The sequence below is a fragment of the Macrobrachium nipponense genome, chromosome 2 (genome assembly GCF_015104395.2).
Source record: "Macrobrachium nipponense isolate FS-2020 chromosome 2, ASM1510439v2, whole genome shotgun sequence".
Taxonomy (NCBI): Eukaryota; Metazoa; Arthropoda; class Malacostraca; order Decapoda; family Palaemonidae; genus Macrobrachium; species Macrobrachium nipponense.
Genome location: NC_087201.1, coordinates 92,531,502 through 92,554,563, shown reverse-complemented (window position 1 = coordinate 92,554,563; position 23,062 = coordinate 92,531,502). Strand labels below are relative to the sequence as shown.

The following is a 23,062-nucleotide window of genomic DNA, read 5'->3' as shown; positions in this document are numbered from 1 at the left end:
TTCAGATCTTTTTATGGAATTAAAAGGCCCACATTCACCTGAAAAATATTCAGATTCGGAATTAAAAGGCCCACATTCACCAGAAATCATTAAAAGGCCCATTGAAACTCGGAATTAAAAGGCCAAATTCACCAGAAATCATTCATGCCTCGGAATTAAAAGGCCCACATTCACTGGAAATTATTCAGATCTCGGAATTAAAAGGCCAACATTCATCGGATATTTTTCAGATCTCGGAATTAAAAGGCCTAAATTCACCAGAAATAATTCAGATCTCGGAATTAAAAGGCCAAATTCACCAGAAATCATTCATGCCTCGGAATTAAAAGGCCCACATTCACCAGAAATAATTCAGATCTCGGAATTTAAAAACCGTCATTCACCAGAAATCATTCAGATCTCGGAATTAAAGGTCCCAAAATTCACCAGAAATGATTCAGATCTCGGAATTCAAGGCCCACATTCACCAGAAATTCAGTAGATCTCTGAAATTTTAAGGCCCAAAATTCACCAGAAATGATTCAGATCTCGGAATTAAAAGGCCCACATTCACCAGAAATCATTCAGATCTCGGAATTAAAAGGCCCACATTCACCAGAAATGATTCAGATCTCGGAATTAAAAGGCCCACATTCACCAGAAATCATTTAGATCTCTGAATTTAAAGGCCCAAAATTCACCAGAAATGATTCAGATCTCGGAATTAAAAGGCACACATTCACCAGAAATCATTCAGATCTCGGAATTAAAAGGCCCATATTCACCATAAATGATTCAGATCTTGGAATTAAAAGGCCCACATTCACCAGAAATTATTCAGATCTCGGAATTAAAAGGCCCACATTCACCAGAAATCATTCAGATCTCGGAATTAAAAGGCCCACATTCATCAGAAATTATTCAGATCTCGGAATTAAAAGGCCCACATTCACCAGAAATCATTCAGATCTCGGAATTAAAAGGCCCACATTCACCAGAAATCATTCAGATCTCGGAATTAAAAGGCCCACATTCATCAGAAATTATTCAGATCTCGGAATTAAAAGGCCAACATTCATCAGAAATTATTCAGATCTCGGAATTAAAAGGCCCACATTCCCCAGAAATCATTCAGATCTCGGAATTAAAAGGCCAAATTCACCAGAAATCATTCATGTCTCGGAATTAAAAGGCCCACAATCATCGGAAATCATTCAGATCTCTGAAATAAAAGGCCCACATTCGACAGAAATCCTTCATATCTCGGAATTAAAAGGCCCACATTCACCAGAAATCATTCAGATCTCGGAATTAAAAGGCCTAAATTCACCAGAAATCATTCAGATCTCGGAATTAAAAGGCCAACATTCACCAGAAATCATTCAGATCTCGGAATTAAAAGGCCCACATTCACCAGAAATTATTCAGATCTCGGATTTAAAAGGCCCAAATTCACCAGAAATTATTCAGATCTCGGAATTAAAAGGCCAAATTCACCAAAAATTATTCAGATCTCGGAATTAAAAGGCCCACATTCACCAGACATCATTCAGATCTCGGAATTAAAAGGCCCAAAATTCACCAGAAATTATTCAGATCTCGGAATTAAAAGGCCCACATTCCACCGAAAATCATTCAGATATTGGAATTAAAAGGCCCACATTCATCAGAAATTATTCAGATCTCGGAATTAAAAGGCCCACATTCACCAGAAATCATTCAGATCTCGGAATTAAAAGGCCCACATTCATCAGAAATTATTCAGATCTCGGAATTAAAAGGCCCACATTCACCAGAAATCATTCAGATCTCGGAATTAAAAGGCCCACATTCATCAGAAATTAATCTTATCTCGGAATTAAAAGGCCCACATTCTCCAGAAATGATTCAGATCTCGGAATTAAAAGGCTTAATTCACCAGAAATCATTCAGATCTCAGAATTAAAAGGCCCACATTCACCAGAAATGATTCAGATCTCGGAATTAAAAGGCCCACATTCATCAGAAATTATTCAGATCTCGGAATTAAAAGGCCCAAATTCAACTGAAATCATTCAGATCTCGGAATTAAAAGGCCCACATTCACTGGAAATCATTTAGATCTCGGAATTAAAAGGCCCCACATTCATCAGAAATTATTCGATTTCGGAATTAAAAGGCCCCCATTCTCCAGAAATGATTCAGATCTCGGAATTAAAGGCCAAATTCACCAGAAGAAAATCATTCAGATCTAGGAATTAAAAAGCCCACATTCACTAAATTATTCAGATCTCGGATTTAAAAGGCCCAAATTCACCAGAAATTATTCAGATCTCGGAATTAAAAGGCCCACATTCACCATTAATGATTCAGATCTCGGAATTAAAAGGCCCACATTCTCCAGAAATCATTCAGATCTCGGAATTAAAAGGCCAAATTCACCTGAAATCATTCAGATCTCGGAATTAAAAGGCCCACATTCACCAGAAATGATTCGGATCTCGGAATTAAAAGGCCCACATTCACCAGAAATAATTCAGATCTCGGAATTAAAAGGCCCACATTCACCAGAAATAATTCAGATCTCGGAAAAGGCCCACTCCTCATATCACAGAATTAAAAGACCCACATCCACCGAAAATGATACATCTCGGTATTAAAAAGCCAACAGTCACTGAAAATGAGAAACATCTCGAAATTCAAACGCCCAAATTCACAGAAAATGACTCACAATCTCTTTATCAAAAGGGCCATATTCGCTAAAAATTACTAACACATCATATTTAAAAGGCTCACATTCATTAAAAATACTCACATCTCAGTATTAAAAAGGCCTGCATTCACCGGAAATAAGTCACATCTCGGTATAAAGGTCCACCTTCACCAAAAACGACAAATATTGGTATTGAAGGCTGACCTTTGCAGGAAATTACTGACATCTAGGCATCAAAATACCCAAATTCCCAGGAAATGACTCGCATCTCAGTATTAAAAGGCCCACATTCAGCGGAAATGACACATCTCAGTTTGAAAGGTCCACATTCACCACAAAGTAATAATATATCGGTATTAAAGGCTCATATTAACTGGAAATAACTCATATCAAAGTATTAAAAGCTTCACATTCACCGGAAATGACTCGCATCCCAGTATTGAAAGGTTCACTATTCAAATCAAGGTATTAAAGACCGTAATTAACAAGAAATGACTCACATCTCAGAATAAAAGGCCCACATAAAATCAAAATGACACATCTCGGTATTAACGATCCCCATTCACAGGAAATGGCTCATATCTTGACTCACATCTCAGTATTAAAAGGCCCACATTCACTGAAATGATACATCCCGGTATCAAAATAACACATTCGCCGGAGATAACACACCTCGGAGTATAAAAAACCACATTCACAAGAAATGACTGACACCATGGTATTAAAAGGCCCACAGTCACTGTATATAATGTATATATATCACTGGATGAAAAGGTCCACATTTACCAGAAATTACTGATATTTCGGTATTAAAAGCCCCACCCTTACCCGGAATGACTTGGTATAGAAATGTTGCCATTGTCCGGAAATTAGAAAATTCTTGGTATTAAAAGGCACACATTCACCAGACATACTGAAATGTCTGTATGAAAAGAACCACATTCACCCAAACTGACCGAGAACTCGGTACTCAACGTCTCCGCCCCCGCCTCTCCACACACACAAGGACTTATAATGTGCTCTGGATGAATATACTGCACAGAGCAGCCTCAGTTTCATTTCTAAAATATTTAATCAAGTTTCGACGTACATTTTTCTGGTGTATGCTTTCCCTCGCGAGTGTGTAGGAATTCCTAATCACTACTGGAGTCCAGAGAGAGAGAGAGAGAGAGAGAGAGAGAGAGAGGAGAGAGAGAGAGAGGATGGGGGGGGGGGGGGGGGGGGGGGGGGGGGGGGGGGGGGGGGGGGGGCTCTGGACGCCCAGCGGACGACCCTGGTTAAAAAAAAAAAAAAAAAAAAAAAAAAAAAAAAAAAAAAAAACACACACACACACACACACACACACCATCAGGCTATGAGAGGAAAAAAAAGGGGTGTGCCAAGAACTGCAATGAAACTGCCGATACAAAGAACTGCCTGCGCCACCAACGCCCACCATGACTGCCTTGTCATATTATCTAATAGTCGTCCGGATCGAAATACGACTTGCCTTAGGGTAAAGGTTAAATCTGACCCTGTTCTATAATGCAGTTAGTAGCGTGTTTATAACCAAAGTACTTGGTGAGTTGGACAAATATTTACGCCTCATCATGAAATATGACAGAGAGAGAGAGAGAGAGAGAGAGAGAGAGAGAGAGAGAGAGAGAGAGAGAGAGAGAGAGAGAGAGAGGAAAAAACAGATAATCCTACCTAAAAAGAGATTTGCGGTAGCCATAAATGAATTAAAAAGTGACAAAAACATGCGCGCGAGCGCATGAAGAAGGCCAACTAGTCTGGTGCACTGGTCATCCTGCATTTTTCCCGTTAGGGTAATATCTGCCTGTTGGTTCTACTTTATACAACTCTTAACAAACTAAATAATGTCTAAATTAACAGAGACCTTTCTTTGGGGAACTGCCTAAACTGGAGCCGGAGATCAAATTTACTGCAAAGATGGACAATGACGGTTGTCTACACAAGAGATAATGACGGCCTTGCAAAATTCGTGTAGACAGAACAACTACCAATATATTCTGACTCAATACAGGAGAACTCTGTCTTCAGGTGTCTGTCATCAAGAATCTATCGATATTGAAAGTTGCAGTTAGGACGAAGCCAGTCATTAAAATAGAATAGAATAGAAAATTTTGGCCAAAGGCCAAGCGCTGGGACTTTTGATGTCATTCAGTGATGAAACTGAAACTGGCAGTAAAAAGGTTTGAAAGGTGCAACGCGTTAAAATCATCGCAGTTACACTATGAATAATTTGTTAAGAGGTTGGAAAGTAAAAAGGAAGAAAAGGAATATGAACGGAGGTACAGCAGATGAAATGAAAGGAGTTGCTGCTAAGGGCCGAAGTGACGCTGCAAAGAATCTCAAGGATCGCCTACAGTGCACCACCACATGACTCGCACTGATGACACTACCTACCTACGGGGAATAACTTTAAACCAACATTTCCACTTCGTAACAATTTCAATGTTAATGTGTCATGCAACTTGGCCTACACTAGAAAAGGTTAGCAAGAGTTCAAAAGTATTTCTTTTGAGATGGACCCACTAAAACATTATTGGACGTTTTTTTTAACAACATCCATTATTTTTTCAACAGAAAAAGCTTCTGGAAAAAAAAAACTTAATAATAAGTGACATTTTACATGAAACCACTGACGACAGCATCTGGGAGAAAAACAAAATTCTTGTCAATTATAGAACTGTTTTCAAAACCAGATCCCGTCAGTGGCCACAATAACCTCCCCCCCCCCCCCCCCCCCCCCCCCCCCCCCCCCCCCCCCCCCCCCCCCCCCCCCCCCCCACCCCCCCCCCCCCCCCCCCCCCCCCCCCCCCCCCCCCCCCCCACCCCCCCACCCCCCCCCCCCCCCCCCCCCCCCCCCCCACCCCCCCCCCCCCCCCCCCCCCCCCCCCCCCTTTCTCTCTCAAACAAAATCAATCCGGCTTTCGAGGAAATCCACGAAATCAGTAAATTTAGCTGTTTGCTTCTATCAAAATAACCAGGCAGAGATAACCTTCTTTTTATTTCCCTTTTATTTCCCCTCTCTCTCTCTCTCTCATACAGACGCACAAATATTCAATTTAACTTTAATGAAAATTTAGAATAAATTACTTGTGTATCCATTTATCATTATTTGCTTTACGATCAATACATTTCGCTGTGAATTAACCAATCAGAAATTGTGTTCTGTGTCATGATCATAATCATTCACTATCTCTCTCTCTCTCTCTCTCTCGTTCTCCTGAAACTCATTTTACTCTGGACGTACTATGAAGCTTCATCTTTAAAGATGCACGATGGTTCTGTCCTCCCATACCAATGCCACAGACCCACACCAGCCCCATCCCCCCTCCCCCCCACTCAATCTAAGCCCTCTTCTTTATCAATATCCATTGAAGTGATTTCTTCCCCTTTAAACGTAGTATTCTCTTCTCCTCCTTTATTGTTTTATCCCATCGTCTTTCATCCGCTTGTATGCATATGACCCTTTTATCTGAAACTGCCTCACTGCTTCTTCTTGTTCTTCTGTCGCTAACATGAACTAAATTACGCTGGGAGTCAACCAACCGCATCATTTTACAATCAACAGCGGATGCTGCTTCCGCAGTGACGTCGTTGTCTTTGTTCAAACGTTTGTGGCCTCATTCCCATAAACGTTTTGGTCATTTTTCTCATCCTGCCAGTTAAGCGTCTCACCTCCAAGAAACGCGTCGGTTTCCGGAAGCAGTTCCCTAATCGAAGCCGTGGCTGGTTCGCTTGTCTTTGGATGCTGTTTTCAGACGCTGGTAACTTAAAACCATTCTGACGACTGACGGCTTCCACGAATCAAATCTCGGAGGCAATATTCCAAGCCTTTCGCGACTGTTTCTTTTTCTCGTCTCTCTTTCCTCTGTCAACACTACTAAGGCTGGTAATGTGTTGTTCAAAGATCACAGTCGCCACCAGTCGTCGCTGGTGTGATCGCCTTTTCTGTCTGAGCGTCTTGACGAACAACCTTCCTTCTTTCAGTTTTACTACCATAATACAGCGAGAACAAAAGTGCCAACAGGCAATGGACGGCACCTTTGCTTCGTTGGACTTTGTTTCAAACGAAATGTTATGCTCATTTCAATAACTAAGATAAATGACAATTAAAAAGAGCAGAAGTCAAGGTTTTGTCCAATCGGAGACGCAGGCTGGGTACTGAAGACTAAACAGAGGAACGAGAAGAAGAATTAGAATCAAAGATTTAGGTCGAAGGCCAAGCGCTGGGACCTACGAGATCATTCAGCTCTGAAAGGAAGATTGCGAGTTCAGGAGGAGAAAAACCTCAAAACAGTTGCACTATGAAACAACTGTTAGCAGAGGGTTGAGGAAAGTGAGCTGGATGAAAAGGAATATGAACCCAGGTACAGTAAAACAGGAACAAAATTCGATACACATATTAAAATGGTTAAAAGAGCTTCCACATGGTTCTCTCTCTCTCTCTCTCTCTCTCAGTATACCGAGATTTGTGCAACTTGGTAGTAAGAGACCGGAAATGATTCGCTCAAGTGTACTTGCAAACATGATTGCCTCTTCAATTGTTTTAAATGCGTTACGTGCGGTTAAATTCACTATCAAAAAGTAAAAATATATGTCCGGAACTGTTAACTATCATAAAACTTTCGTCATGGTTCAACTTATCCCATGCATTAATCTTAGCTAAATCTGAGAGAGAGAGAGAGAGAGAGAGAGAGAGAGAGAGAGAGGAGAGAGAGAGAGAGAGAGATCGCTGAATACTTCCTTTACCTATTGAACCATGAATAATCCTAATCAACGACTTCCTGGGGAGGCCCTGACATGAGCCTGAACACGCCTCTCTCTCTCTCTCTCTCTCTCTCTCTCTCTCTCTCTCTCTCTCTCTCTCTCTCTCTCTCTCTCTCTCTCTCTCTCTCTCTCTCTCTCTCTCTCTCTCTCTCTCTCCGTTTATCGCAGGGATCACTCCAAGTCAGTAAGAAACTAACAAAATTTTTGTAATTTAACAATAATAACAATAAAAATGTCTACAGGAAACTAACCATAAACATTACTTGTCTAGTTGACAGATATGAAACGACAGCCCGGCACCCGAACACAGAGCAGGGCACAAAATTCGACCTTAAAGATACCAAACCCTCTACGGAATTGTCTGCTATGTAGAGCGATTCCCTCGGTGGACCTGTCCAAATAAACAAACCCTAGACAATGTGCAGGAACGAACACAGATGATGATGTATCACGGCGCTCATGAATGGAATTGAATCTAGAATTTAGGCCAAAGGCTAAGCGCTGGGATATGACGACGTCTGTCAGTACTGAAAGGGAAATGAATTGAGTTAAATAAAGGGTTGAGATGTGTTGCAGGAGGAAGACATCGCAGTTCGGCTATGAATCAGTTGTTAGGAGGAGTTGAGAATGTGTACATATCAACTGCCGTTACAATGCATTGCATATACAGATGACATGCATACATGTGTACTATTCATTTAGAGAATTATGTTCCCTTCATCATTGACTTTGCATCATTCACATTATCAATTACCTTGCATTCATCCTTTTACCATTTATACTCTACTTAATGTGAAACTGCTTGTTTTTGATTACGCATCGTGGCAACATAGCAATCGGGTACATACGGCACACCGCTATTATTTCCCACCATAGATACGATGCCTCAATCAATCAGTTCCTGTCCTGAGGTGACTGAAGCGCGAAGCCTGGAACTTCCTTCCGTCTACTCACCGCTGCTGTATCTGTCAATATATGGAATTTAAAGAACCCACAAATCCATTTCATCCCTCTTCGTTCCATTCATGACACGGACGTCTGTGGCGGGGTTACGATCCGCAATAACAGAGGGCAGCAAGATGGAGGGAAGAGAATATGAACGGGGCCACAGTACAAGGAATGAAAGGGCTTCCAACAAAGAGGCCATGGAGGGGACGCAGCAAACAACCTTAAGTAGAGCCTACATTGCACCGCATGAGGTGCACTGCTGGCACTACCCCCCTACGGGATGACAACAGATACCATTGCTATTACAAAGTATGACTGAAGTTCCGTAATGTGTGACTGAAAGATGATCCCTCAAGCAGCGCCGACGTACGAGAAGCTCAACTCCTCCCGAAGATATAACTATGATAATGCTGACTCTTTCTTTCCTTCCAGTACTTCAACTTCAACCAACCAGGCCGTTTCAAAAGTCAAAACTCAAAAAGGTAAAAGCTTTGAACCATGAACAACTTTCATCTTGTGGGAAGAGAGACGCTTGAAAACAGTCAGCGTTACATTTCACTGATGTGACACGATTACGATAATGCATATTCGCCAACTTAAACAAGACCGGAAGTGACGATTGGGATAACATCATGGGCTAGGCAGGAAGGAAGAAGCGAGAAAAACTGTGACTGCATACGGCATGAGCACACAAGTGTGGAATTATTAGATATATATATATATAATATATATATATATATATACTATATATATATAATATATATATAGATATATATTATATATATACACTATATATTTATTCATTTACGAGGTTCTGTGTATATATACACAAAACCTCTTAACTTTACAGATACGCCTGTCACTGCAAATAAAAACTGACGCCCGTGGTAGGGTTAGAACCCACATACGACTGTCAGGGTGGGGTTACCCTCAGCCGTGTGCGTTTGTTTGTTTGCATGATGTTTTTACGTTGCATGGAACAAGTGGTTAGTTATTCAGCTACGGGACCAACGGCTTTATGCGACTTCCGAACCACATCGAGAGTGAACTTTTATCACCAGAAATACAAATCTCTCACACCTCAAGGCAATGCCCGAGAATCGAACCAGCGGCCACCGAGGTGGCAGGCCAAGACCATACCGATCACGCCACTGAGGCGCTCTCAGCCATGTGGGGAGTGTTCAGAAGACCCTCACTCTCACATGTTTGGGTTCGATCCTGCTTTGGCGTCAAGGCTCCTCCTTCATTTGGGCTTAGGAGGTGAAACCCTGGGAACTTCCTCTTTGGGAGCTTTTCTCTTTAAATGCGTCATTTTAGATTATAAACTTATGTTACTTCATATAGAATATGTTGGAATATAGAATTTAGGCCAACTGCCAAGCGTTGGGACCTATGATGAGGTCATTCAGCGCTGAAAAGGAAATTGAGATTTGAGAAAGTTTGAAAGGTGACAAAGGAGGGAAGTCTCGCAGTTGCACTCTGAAGCAGCTGTTAGGAAAGGGCTGAGGAAAGTGACATGGAAGAAGCATAATAAGAACAGATGTACAGTAAAAGAAATGAAAAGGGGTCGAGGGCACCCTGCAAAGAACCTTAAGTACTGTCCACAATGCACCATCACGTGAGGTGCACTGACGGCACTAACCCCTAATCCCCTACGGGCCTCATTCATACGAAACGACAATTTATTGTTTTTGAACGAGAGCGCTGGAGGTCTACAATAAACAAAGGGAACTCAAGTTGCATGACTCAGCAACTAGCATTTAACGAAAGTAATTCCATTTTCCTTGTAAAGCAATTCCCCTCAAGCAATGAAATCTGCCTAATTGTCTTCCAAGCAAAGGATGCTTCAGAGTATTTAAGAAAAAACTTTCAGTATTACTGAATTTCTCACTAAAAAAAATGTCCCTATAAGTTTAGTCGTTTTATTCTTGCAAACAAACACAATCAATCATTCAATCTCAGAAATTTTTTTTTAATTTTATCTTAACAGTTCTGTTCCGTGTAAGTTTGTTTGTTTTTTTAATAATAATAGGTACACTTGTGGAGTGTGCATGGCAAGGATGTGGGTAACTTGAGAGGCAATATAACTTGTGTATCTTATCTCACAACTCAACCTCGCACCCCCAAAGTCTCTATCAACTCCTGGTTGAGACGAACATTCTCCTCCAGGTGGTGACACGTTCTCTTTGACGTTTGCTTTGATGTTCTTTAGACTCCATTTGACATTCTTTTACGATCTATTTGGCATTCATTCGACGTTCCAATTGGTATTTTTCTTGGCGCTCTATTTGAAATTCTCTTTGACGTTCTATTTACATTCTCTTTGACATTCTTACGTTCTACTTGATATTCCCTTTCACTTTCTATTTGATATTCTCTTTTTAAGTTCTATTTGATATTCTATTTTTAAGTTCTATTTGGTATTCTCTTTTACTTTCTATTTAATATTCTATTTTGCATTCTACTGGACATTTTTTTATGTTCTATTTGATATTCTCTTTTATGTTCTTTTTGGCATTCTGTTGGATGTTCCTTAGACTTTCTACTTGACATTCTTTAGACGTTCATAGGAGGTTCTATTTCACATCTTTGGGCGCTTTGTTTGACATTCTTTAGACTCGACATTCTGGAGTCCTTCTATTTGACATTCTTTTAAAATTCTATTTGCCATATTTCATATGTTCTTTAGACTTTCTATTTGACGCACTTTAGACGTTCTATTTGGCTTTCTTTTTGACGTTCTGTTTGACATATTATTGACGTTCTTTAGACTTTCTTGTTGGAGTTCTTTAGACTTTCTGCAATAAACTTGAGTTTGAACCTCACCAGTTGAAGCTGGGGTTTGTCCCATTGTTTCTAATTTCAAATCAAGGCTTTGCAGTAACAAGCCCAAACTGTGAAAAAATTAGCTCAGAGGTCATTATGGCTATCACAAATTCATACTCTAAAATACCTGTTATTATGACAGAATTCCAGCTAATTAAGGCTGCCCATAAAAACATAAAAAAAAGAGGGTAAATTTTAGTGTTATATTTTGGAAGCAACAGTTTCCCTCAACAGACAGGATATATATACACACACACACACACACACACACACACACACACACACACATTTATATATATATATATATATATATATATATATATATATATATATATATATATATATATGTATATGTATAGTATATATATATATATATATATATATATATAATATATATATATATATATATATATATATATGTATATGTATATGTATGTATATATATATATATATATATATATATATATATATATATATATATATATATATATATATATATATATATATAGTTTATGAGCCATTTCATTGCTGGCAATCTCTAATTGTGTGGAACCAAACAAGTCAATTTCCTGGCCTCTTCACTTTAACATAAGAATCCATTCTCAAATTTCTAAAATCAACAGATGTATTGAATTAAAATTCAGTACAGCACTTCTGCTGTCCTATATATAATTGACTTTAGCACCATTCAGGGGGCATAATACTCAGCATAATACTAACTGCAGTATTCTACAATGGGAGAGTTGACCCCAAACCCAAGGCCAGCATCAACTGTGGAGCATCAATGTAAATGGCAGTACATACTTGGAAGTGTCTGGAATAGCAAAGTCTGGAAATCAAGCCCCAGCAGCTTTACCAGCAACCAATACATACCATATTCTCAATCAAAGGGCTCTTAAAGCTCATGTTACTAGATTCCTGAATTCCTGGAGCTTAAACATCTTACTCTATAGGAGGTAGCAGATGTTAATATGTACACTTACTTCCAATCCATACGTCAACTTGAGTCAAATCAATCCTTTAAAACATAACTTCCTTTGCACTCTACTATTCTATTTAATTAAACTGAAAGTGCCATTCTGCTACTACTGTTTGAAAACTATCCAATGATAATGATAAGTTATCAACAACTAATGCCAGTACAAAAAGCTCAACACTAGGAACAATACCTTGGAACACACCTCAATAAACATAAAATGATGCTTCTGTAAGCAGTATCATAAGATTTTCCAGGTTAAGACAACTGCTAATGTGATCCAGTATGGGAGCAAAACTTAACAAATAAGAGGACTGCTAACAATGAGTTGAAGAAGTTTAGAAGTTACCCTCCAGAGGCCATTACCCAGATTTTACTGGCTGGAATTCTGCAATTTCAGTACTCCCTTCCCATGATGAAAATTCAAACATCAATAAAACATCAGTGATGATACTTTAGGTTCCTTTAGGCAGACTGTTGTTAACACAGCATCTCCCTGTTTACATTAAATACAACCTATGACTAAATCTTAATCTTATGACAATTTGGCATTTTAATTAAGACATACTTTTTAAAACTTTCACATCAAGAATAACTTCTGTTCTTTGTGCTCTCAGGTTTTTAAATTTTGGCATACGTATATTGAAAGGGACAACAGATAAGTACGGCTCAGGAGTTCCTATACAAGAACTCTATGCTGAGAAAGATCAAGAGGCAAGACCTCTTATGGTAGATGGTCCAGAGACAACATTCATTATAGAACCATCAATCCCAGCAGTTTCGACTGGGCTGCCCTAGGGATACTGCCTGGATAGACATCCAAACTACAATGCCCTTCAGAGTTTTTGGTCTTCCTCTGGGTGCTCTGAACTTTCTTTAGTGACATGGTAGCACATGCCACCATCAGCCAGTCCTTCATTGCATCATGCCAGCAGCCCCTTCCATCCAAGAGCTGGGCCTCAAGGGGGAACAAAGGAGGTTGAACAAATTCCTAAGGCATAACATTACTTACTATGGCAACGAAGGTGTATCATATTTTTTGACTGGCAACAAATGACTGATAAGGACTAACTAGTATTTACACTAGGAAAGAGATGGGATCAAGTGTTAATTATGGAAGTTATGCAAAAGAGTTGGATGTAAAGAGAAATAACTTAACATAGCAGACAATTAACTAAAAAAGCTTAAGAAAAAAAACCAAGAGAAACAATGCTGAAGCATGTTGTGAATGTATAGCACTGAAAGTGGTAAGTTGCTGTGAGCATTTAAGTCTTTTGCAATGGAAGTGATAAATGCTAAGATATGCAGATGGGCAAGACATGGCTGTTTAACATAATCATGTATAATGAAGTGAGCATTTAGACAAAGGGATTTGACATAGGCATAAAGTTATAGGCTAAAAAAATCAGGTGTAAGTGGAGTGGATTGTCAGATGTTTGTATAAGATACAACTCTGACTGGAGATAGTGATGTGAAACTACACAAACCAATGAAAATTTTGTCAAATTTCTGCAAGACGGGAAAGCTGAGAGTGCAAGAGCGTATCATTAAAACATAAAATCTAAAACCTAAGACTGGAAAACCTACGTTCCATAAAGAGGTTTTGGCTCAGACAAAGATTTAAGAATATTGGTCACAAACATGCATAAGGCAACTGAATGTGACAAACACAATGAACCAGTAGCCACAAACTGCAGTGTGCACCTTGAATTCAATTACACAACACGTGACTGAGAAATGGGGATCCTGGATAACCCCCCAAAATAACATTAATAAAAGTGATCAATTTCATAATAGAATAAATAAGGTCAAGAAACATTCAAACAAAAGAAACTTGATCTGTAAAATTTCTGAAGTATCCAAGTAGTTTCTTCTTCACAAACTGGTAAGGATCCTAGTGAAAATCAATATCTAATATGATCCTAGTGAAAATCATTATCTAATATGTACAAGAATATAATTATGACTTAGGCTTCTATGATAATCAATATTCACATGAGCAAATTGTACATGAATATGGATTTAAAAAACAACCATAACCAATGTCTTCTTTTTTATAACAACTAGTTGCACTAATTACTTTCTTCCCAACAACATCTCAAATTAACAAAAAGAAAAGTTCATGTTAAAGTACCTTAATACATACAACAAAAAATGAGGAAGGACAGATTTAACATACTGTAAACAAGCAGCATGGATACTGCCCAATTTCAAATGTGAGCTTTGAAAAAACAAACAAACAAACAAACAATAAAAAGCAGCGAATCAGTCAAGATAAACATACTGTTAGAACTTCTCAACAATAAATAAACAAAATATAAACAAGGCCATACCTACATACAACTCCATGTCAGACAAGGCTGCAATTATGAATGCTGAGAAATTATGAAACAAGACATGTATGCAAGCACTGAAACTGATTGAAGTGTCATGAATTTCTATGAAAACATAACCAATCCATGTGCCATTTCTCAGAAAAAATGGAAAATGAAAAACCTAAGATAAAGAAAAAACTGAGAAAAACCAAAGCTTCTTTAGCAGTTATTAAAAGTGCACGCTGCGATACATGGTCACTGACATACCTTTTAATTAGTATAGGATATCTGTTGCGACTTCTCGAAAGTTTATTTCTGTAGGAAAAAACAAATCATGTAAACTACAGATACTTCTTTCAAAATTTCTTGGAAACGCAAGCATGGGTTACAAAAATTAATTTTAATACCAAAAGCATCATATATAAAAACTATGTTCTGTATAAAAAACAGGGCCTAGTTGAAAGGCAAGTAAAATAAAAGGGGTTATGTTTACAACAATGAAATATGTTTCATTTAAAGAAATAATTTCTGAAAAAAAAAAATGTTTTTGTTTATAAATAAAACTTGGTCCAGTAAAAAATGTAAATACCTTTTAAGATTCCTTATAGAGTTGAATTTGTTCAAGTTAATTAAAGAATAAGATGCAAACTCATTGAGAAGTAAATAAGAATACACACACAAACATATACTATGTATATATGTGTATGTATATATACAAATATATACCCTATATATAGAAAGATAGATATAGCTATACATAGATATACAGTGGATCCCCATATTTGCGGGGGATGCATACCAGACCCCCCCCCCCCCCCCCCCCCAAATTGTTAAAACCCACAAATACTTAGAACCCCTTCTAAAAATGCGTATAACTGTCCACCTTGAAAGTTCAAATACCAAATGTATACCTTAAGTAACATCCTACTTCAAATATACCTTAAATTACTATTGTATTATTGTATTAATCTTTGAGATTACAATCTTAACATTCCAGTCGTCTTAAACATTTTACCATTAAAAATACATACGTACAGCAACATCCTATATGTGACCATCAAGAGTGAAATTATTAATTATTTTGAAGACATAAAGAATAATATAATTGAGAGAGACATATAGCTAACAAACCCCAGGTCTTAACAATAGGATAATTCATTGCGGCAGCTGGAAACTGGTTAAAACAATCAAAGATTGCACCGCAAGGAATCTGTGAGATCTGGCAATTCATGCACACACTAGGTGGGAGTTGGTCATCAACCACGCACCACATCTCGTGGCACATCAGTCTTTCTTTGACTGCATTGGAGAGTAGTCACTTTTGCTCTCCTTTCAAGCCAGTTCATTTGTGCCATGTGTTTCGATTTCTTTTTTCAACTGTGTTTGTATTTTGTCTCCATCCTTTTCTTCCATTGATTTGTCGTTGGAAGTATCGGGAGATGTACAGGATGATGTTTTGTTTAATGTTGCCCCCTTTCCTTCGGGCGATAATGTCCTTCCTGAGAGGGAGGAGGCTACTCCATCTGTTTCATTGGTTTCAGATTCGGATTCATCCAAGATGGTGGCTTTTGGGCATCGCTAGGCCTACGGGGTTCACCCTCCTTGGATAGTCTATTATCGCATTTATTGGAAGCACATACCCTTCCCCCTGCCCCAATAGCAGTCCCACCCCCACCAGGTCTTCTGTAATTTGGCTCGTGTGCTGCCACCTTGTGGGACGCCTATGTCAACATCGATGCTTGGGTCGCCTCTTATCATACCTCCAGTGAGGCCTCAACCAGTCCTGGCTTTAGAGATGACATGATGTCAAGCCCAGCATCCTCTCGGCCTATGACGTCAGCTGCGATGGCGTCTCTTCCTCCAGCCGTTGTGACATCATTCCATTCCTTCGCTGAGCCATCAGAGGCATTGTCTCAAGCTGTGTTCAAGGAGTTCTTCCCCCCTCCTTCTAGCAAGAGACGTTGTAGAGGAGGGAGTTCTTCTCCATCCCTGCTTCTCTCTTGAGTAAGACGGAGGATTAAGGATTTTGTGGCTTTGTCTTCTGCGAGTGAAAGGAGTGCATCAACGTCTTCTCTGCACGGCTCGTGAGGCTCTTGCAAGGAATGCATCGCCAACTTCTATACATGGCCGTATCTCTCCCATACGAACGTGAAATGCATCGTCATCTTCCCTTAACGGCTGTGTCTCTCCTGTACGCATACGTGTTTGCGATTGTGGAGGCACGCGGTATGTGATAAGAATTCTTCATCATCTTCCATACAAGGCCGTATCTCTCCCTCACATGTACGTATTCGTAACAACGGGAGCATTGAGAGTGATGAAAGTGCTTCGCAGTTTTCCTTATAAGGCTGTGCTTCTTCCCAACACATATGTGCTTGTGATACCAGAGATGCTACTCCCTTATCCAGGGTTCCTGTGCCAGTCTGTCAACGTAAGGATGATAAGGCACCGATTAAGAAGTCAAAGGTATCTGATGCAAAGGTGTTTCCTGCTAATTCCAAGGATTCCTCTCTCTCTAAGTTCGTGGTTGACGGTCGAGAACATGATGCTTACCCGGTCCACAGATGTGTTTCTTGTTCTCCTGCTAGAGACCGAAACCTTAGTAGACAGTCTCCTTCAGGTGGTTCTCTTCAGCATCGTTCCTTGTCTCAGGACCGTGCTCGGTTGTCATCTCATGGACGTGTACTCGACTTGTCACATGCCCGCATACATGGTTTGTCCTGCGAACAAGTATGTGGTTTGTCGCACGAGCGTGTACGTGGTTTAAATCAGGACCCTGTGCAGGCTTCGTCATGTGGCAGTTCCGGAACCCTTGATTTCGTGGTTCTTCAGGATTTGGCACCCACTCTCCATCCAATAAGGAACAGGATACCAGGCTTCCTAAGGAAGCTTCTCCAATGCCATTTCAGAAGGATGAGGATCCCGCCAGGCCTTCTTCCTGTCGTTGGTCTTCTTTGCCAGAGCAGGAGGAGGTAGAGAGGCAAGAATTTCTGTCTTCTTTCTCAGAGGATGTTGATTTCATTCACGAGTTCAACAATCTGGAGTGTCAGACACAGTCTCAGTCTTCTATGACCCCTAAGGGTATAAACTCCTTGCAATATCAAAAGATTGAAATGAACTTCTATGGCAACACTCCTTCCCCTCTGCCAATACATATATCAAACTGTCATTTTCTTTTCTCGAAGTGGATAACAAGACTGGGAATCGTTATTTCTTTTATTAATCTTATTAATATTTGCAAATTACTTATTAGGTAAATCATTTATTTATCATATTACAAAAAAACATACACAAGTAAGAGAGAGAGAGAAACAAGCACAGTAAAACCGATCACTGATAACCGAGGCCACCAATAACCTGGGACTGCCTCCACAGCCAACCCCCTGTATCCACGTTCTCGAGATTCACAGACTCGCCTAAAATTTTCATATTTTTCTTTGGACCATATGTACCCATTATTTGCGAGAAATTCACCTATTCATGGTATTTTTCAAAAGAGAAATTTTCACAAATTACTGTACGTATTTTCAAATCATTTTCATGACAACTATATTATAAGATTCAGTTACAGGCATTTTTAGGGGGATTTTTGTGTTTCACCTATTACAATAGGCAGTTATAAGTGTTTTTAGAGGGGTTCTAAGTATCACGGATTCTAACTACTCAGGAGGGATCTGGGACGCTTCCCCTGCAAATACAGGGGGTTTACTGTATGACATTTTTATGATAAAATGAAATTCTATACTGTATAAACTTGCCAAGAAATTACACAGCTTAGTTTCTAACAATTGTGGCAGCTTAAATTTTCAAATTCACGGTAGCACTTCTATTGTTTTAGAGTGGGTAACTAGTCCTGGCCACTCTTGGGGAAAAATAGGTACAACACAGTTGAGGAGCTCATTTGTTTGTGCCCTACGTCTGTCTATAAGAGGGGAGGAGGGAGGGCTCTGATCATGTAATTAAGTGGTAATTGTATAGTATAAAAGGATTTTGACGTAAGGAAAAATCTATTTCTGGGCGATGGCTCGTGTCGCCAGCGAAATATCTTTAATCTATTATTTCTAGGGTAAATGTACTAAACACATACCAGAGAATAAATAAAAATAAAGAAAAAGGTCAGTATGACATGACTCGCTCACCCTCTAGGAGGGTGTCGGTATGAACACTAGGCGAGTGAGACCACTACCACGAGCCAAATGCCAATAGAAATCTCCCACTACAAAACCCTCCAAGAGGGGAGCCGTCCCACAGAGGGAGCAGCTCGTACTACTACTACACCATCCCATGCTTGCGACTGCTGCGCCTCTAGTGGTCCATCCTGAAGTTAGCAGACAATCTTGAGCGAAGGGATGGGTAGGGGGGGTATTTCGCTGGCGACACGAGCCAATCGCCCAGAAATAGATTTTTCCTTACGTCAAAATCCTTTTTCCTGGGCTCAGCTCGTGTCGCTTGCGCGAAATCGTACCAGAGAAACAGCACAAGATTGTAAACAAAGTAAATAAAATATAATAAAACAAAATAGGTCTCAAAATAAAAGATACAAAATAAAAGAATGAATTATAATTGCTAAAAAGATACAAGTACACAGTAAAACAAAAACCAGAATTATGCTTAAATTACCCTTAAATCTAATTATGTTAATAATATAAGGTAATTTACATATATACAAATAGGTACAATGATTACCTATCACAATAAATCTGTGGTAACAAACATGTATCAAAAATAGAAATAGCAATTAGTATAAATTTACATAAATATTTGATCAATGATAAAATAAAATCTTAGGAATGTATATGACTTAATATACAAAACCCGTAACCATTGCATTATGATGTATCCCCTAGCATAAAAATAAGGGATAACATCTATGAGATCAGTATGGTAATCAGATGTGAGTGTCCCTAACCAGACAAAAGGGGCACTATACAATCATAAAGCAGCTAAGACACAAGGTAAATGTTAATGAACAAGGCAGGAATAGACGAACTGTTGGGTGAGGCAGGTAGTAAGGAGGACTGAATCTTCTACTATAATCTAGCTAGAGTCAGGGGAAACTATGTTACCCGCTGCTACTGCTGGAATTTCAGAGCTTCCAAGGACTTAAGGTAGTGACGTTTGAACACTGTCGGCGATTTCCATCCGGTATACTTCTTTAAATCAGCAAAATTCATATGTTGGAAGTAATTAAATTGAGGTGGCTACTGCCCTGACATCATGTGCTTTTGGAAAGGAGTCAGGATTGGCTTGTTTGATAAAGTACAGGATTTGTTGCCTGATGCCTTTAGTGGATAAAGTACCACCTTTTTCCCTCCTAAAGAGGGGCCCCGATGAGGAAGAGGAGGTGTCCTGGATAGAAAGGCTCGTAAGGTTGAAACCGGACAAAGGGAAACATCTTGTGGAAGGGGTAGTACCATTCCAAGGTTCCCACCTCATCAAAGGATCTTCATTCTTTGCTAAAAAGCTACGTTCCGGAGAAAAGTAGCACTTCCCCCGTGGGTGGGAAGGAAATTGAATATGATCCGGATCTCTGGATAAAGCCGACAGTTCTGAAATTCCTTGCTCCTGAAGCTAGGCTTAATAAAAACAGAGTTTTTCTTAGGAGCATCTAAACGAGCATGTGTCATTATCGGTTTCGGAAGCCAGTTTTAGAACATCGTTTAAGAACCATGAAACTGACGTAGGCCTGACAGAGGGCCTAAGTCTAGCACATGCTTTAGGAATAGACGAGAAATAAGGTATCTGTCAAGTCTATGTTAAATCCAAATTGAAATATCTTTTTCAATGCTGACTTGTTTGTCGTAATCGTGCTAGCTGCTAAACCCTTTTCAAATAAAGATCTGAAAAAGGATATAGCAGAATTAACGTCATGATTCTGATATCTGACTCTCTCAGGAAGATTGCTAACTTTTTGACGGCAGCATCATACTGCCTCAAAGTTGAATCCCTTTTATCGGATTCCAGGAAAAGAATATTCTGAGGGTCAATATTCGCATCTCTTTTTGCCGCAAACTTCATGAAATCCATAAAGTGAGGGTTTTGAGAATCCCTGAGGAAGCGAACACAGTCTTCGTTTGTACTGACTGGGAGAGCTTGGGACTGGGGATCCGAAGGGGACGAAGACCCAGTTCCAGGATCAGGGGGTACCAATTGCTCTTCGGCCAGTCTGGGGCTACTAGAGCCACTTGACCCCTGAATGTCCTGAGTTTGTCTAAGACCTTCATAAGGAGATTCACTGGAGGGAATACGTAAATCTTCTCCCAGTTGTTCCAGTCCAAGCGCCAGGGCGGTCCGTGGCGGGTAAGAGCCAGAGGGTCCAGGTTGGGGGGCTACATAACACGGTAGTTTGTGGTTCGCTTGTGATGCGAAGAGATCCACCTGTAGCCCTGGGACTCTTTGAAGGATCCATTGGAACGAACTCTCGTCTAGAGACCATTCCGACTCTAGGGGTACTGATCGGGATAGGGCGTCTGCTATGACGTTTCTTACTCAGCTATGTGGGTGGAGGAAAGATGCCAACTGAATTTGTCTGCCAGGGAGAAGATGGCTATCATGACGTGATTTAGATGACGTGACTTGGAGCCTCCTCTGTTTATGCAATGTACTACCACTGCGCTGTCCAAGACTAGCTTTATGTGGGAGTACCTTGGTGGGCGTAATCTTTTCAGAGTCAAGAAGACTGCCATTGCCTCCAGTACGTTTATATGGAACTGACGGAACTGGGGTGACCAAATTCCTTGCACCTTTTTGACCTGGAGTACCCTCCCCAGCCCCAGCCGCTTAAGGACGCGTCTGTGTGGATGGTAATCCCTGGTGGAGGGAACTGAAGAGGGACTGACACTGACAGATTCTTGACTTTTGCCCACGGCCGAAGCCGGTTCTTTAGAATCAGAGGTACTGAGGATAGCTTGTCCCTGGACCGCTGACATTTGCTCGAGATCGCCAGATCCTGGTTAGATCTTTCAGTTTGGCTTTCATTAAGATGTTCGTTACTGAAGCAAACTGGAGAGAGCCGAGGATTCTTTCCTGAGCTCTCCTCGATGCTAGTTTGTGACTTAGAAATTGCTTGACTGACTTCGCTATTTCTTTCCTTTTGGTGGATGGAATCGACAGAGTGTGTGAGGATAGATTCCATTGAATGCCTAGCCACTGAAAGTTTGACTCTGGGGTGAGTCTGGACTTGGATCTGTTTATCTTGAATCCTAGATATCTAGGAATTGGATCACTTTCAGTGTGGCCTTGTTGCATTCTTCGACTGATGGGGCCCAGATCAACCAATCGTCGAGATACGCTACTACCATAATCCCTTGAGCTCTGAGCTGTTGCACTACTACTTCCGCTAGCTTCGTGAACACCCTGGGTGCCACGTTGAGCCCGAACGGGACTACCTTGAAGGAGAACGTCTGGTCTCCTATCTTGAATCCCAGATACGGACGGAAGTGTCTTGCAATAGGGATATGATAGTAGGCGTCTGTAAGATCGATAGAGGTGGTGACGGCCCCACGGGGAAGTAAGGTCCGCACCTGTGAGATCGTGAGCATCTTGAACTTGTCGCAGCGGATGGCTAAGTTTAAGCGGGACAAGTCTAAGATTACCCTTCTTTTGTTTGAGCCTTTCTTTGGGACGCTGAACAAGCGACCTTGAAATTTTAATCTCTTGACTTTGACTATAGCTCCTTTCTGAAGGAGGTCCTCTGCGTACTCTGTCAATTCGTTGGAAGGAAGTTGACGGAAAGGTCTGGCTGGAGGTGGGTTCGTCAACCAGCTCCAACCCAGCCCTTTTGACACTATGCTCTGAGCCCACTGGCTGAAGTTCCACCGGTGGCGAAAGTGAAACAGCCTCCCTCCTACCTGAAGTTCTTCATTGGTTCTGGTAACCCCCTCGACCTCCTCTGAAGTGCTTTCCCCTATTGAAGGGGCCTCCCGATCCTCTCCCACGAAAGGACCGCTTACCTCTGCCTCCCTTGTTCGAGCGGTCATACTTCTGAGAAGCTTGACTCTCGAAGGCTGGATTGTAAGCTGGGAGAGATGGCGTATGAGGTGGAGGGTTGAGGCTGAGGGGATATCACATAAATAGGCTGTGATTGACCTTTAGACGTGGAGGGCTGAGCTGTCTGCACTAACGGCACTGTAGGAACTTGTTGAGGGAAGCGCGTCTGCTTCTTTTGGTAAGGTTGGAAACGTCTAGGCTTCCTTTGTCCATTACCTTTTGGTGTCAAGTCTTGCCTTCTCCTAGCCCGTAAGACCCCAACAAGGTCCTTAAGGCTTTGGTTCAACCTCGTAGCCTCTGCTTGTACTTCCTTTACCATAGCCTCTGGGAAGAGATCTGCGCCCCAGATGTTAGAAGAAAGTAACCTATTCGGTTCATGCCGAATGGTTGCCTCTAGCAATACATGCTTTCTGCAATTTGTTCTAGCAGTGGCAAACTCGAACATGTCTGACTGCACCGTTTGTCAGGGCTTTGGTCATAAGCTTAAAATTGGTTCTGAACCATAAGCCATGGTTGCTACCTCAGACATAGCCATCAGGTTGATTGACCTGGCTAGTC

General features: G+C 40.6%; 1 protein-coding gene across 9 annotated transcripts in view; it reads right to left on the bottom strand.

Moving 5' to 3' along the window:
* Positions 1 to 23,062, bottom strand: part of LOC135220788 (IQ motif and SEC7 domain-containing protein 1-like) — a 192,586-nt gene that overhangs the window by 147,553 nt on the left and 21,971 nt on the right. For 8 of the 9 annotated variants that reach the window (XR_010315799.1, XM_064258269.1, XM_064258270.1 and 5 more), the window contains exon 2: positions 14,783 to 14,830. The exons of the other annotated variant lie outside the window; for it this stretch is intronic. Coding sequence is in view for 7 of the 8 variants with exons in the window: in XM_064258269.1 (XP_064114339.1) it covers positions 14,783 to 14,830 (48 nt within the window). In the remaining variant the exon portion in view is untranslated. The remainder of the gene's footprint in view (positions 1 to 14,782; positions 14,831 to 23,062) is intronic. 9 annotated transcript variants of the gene reach the window in all.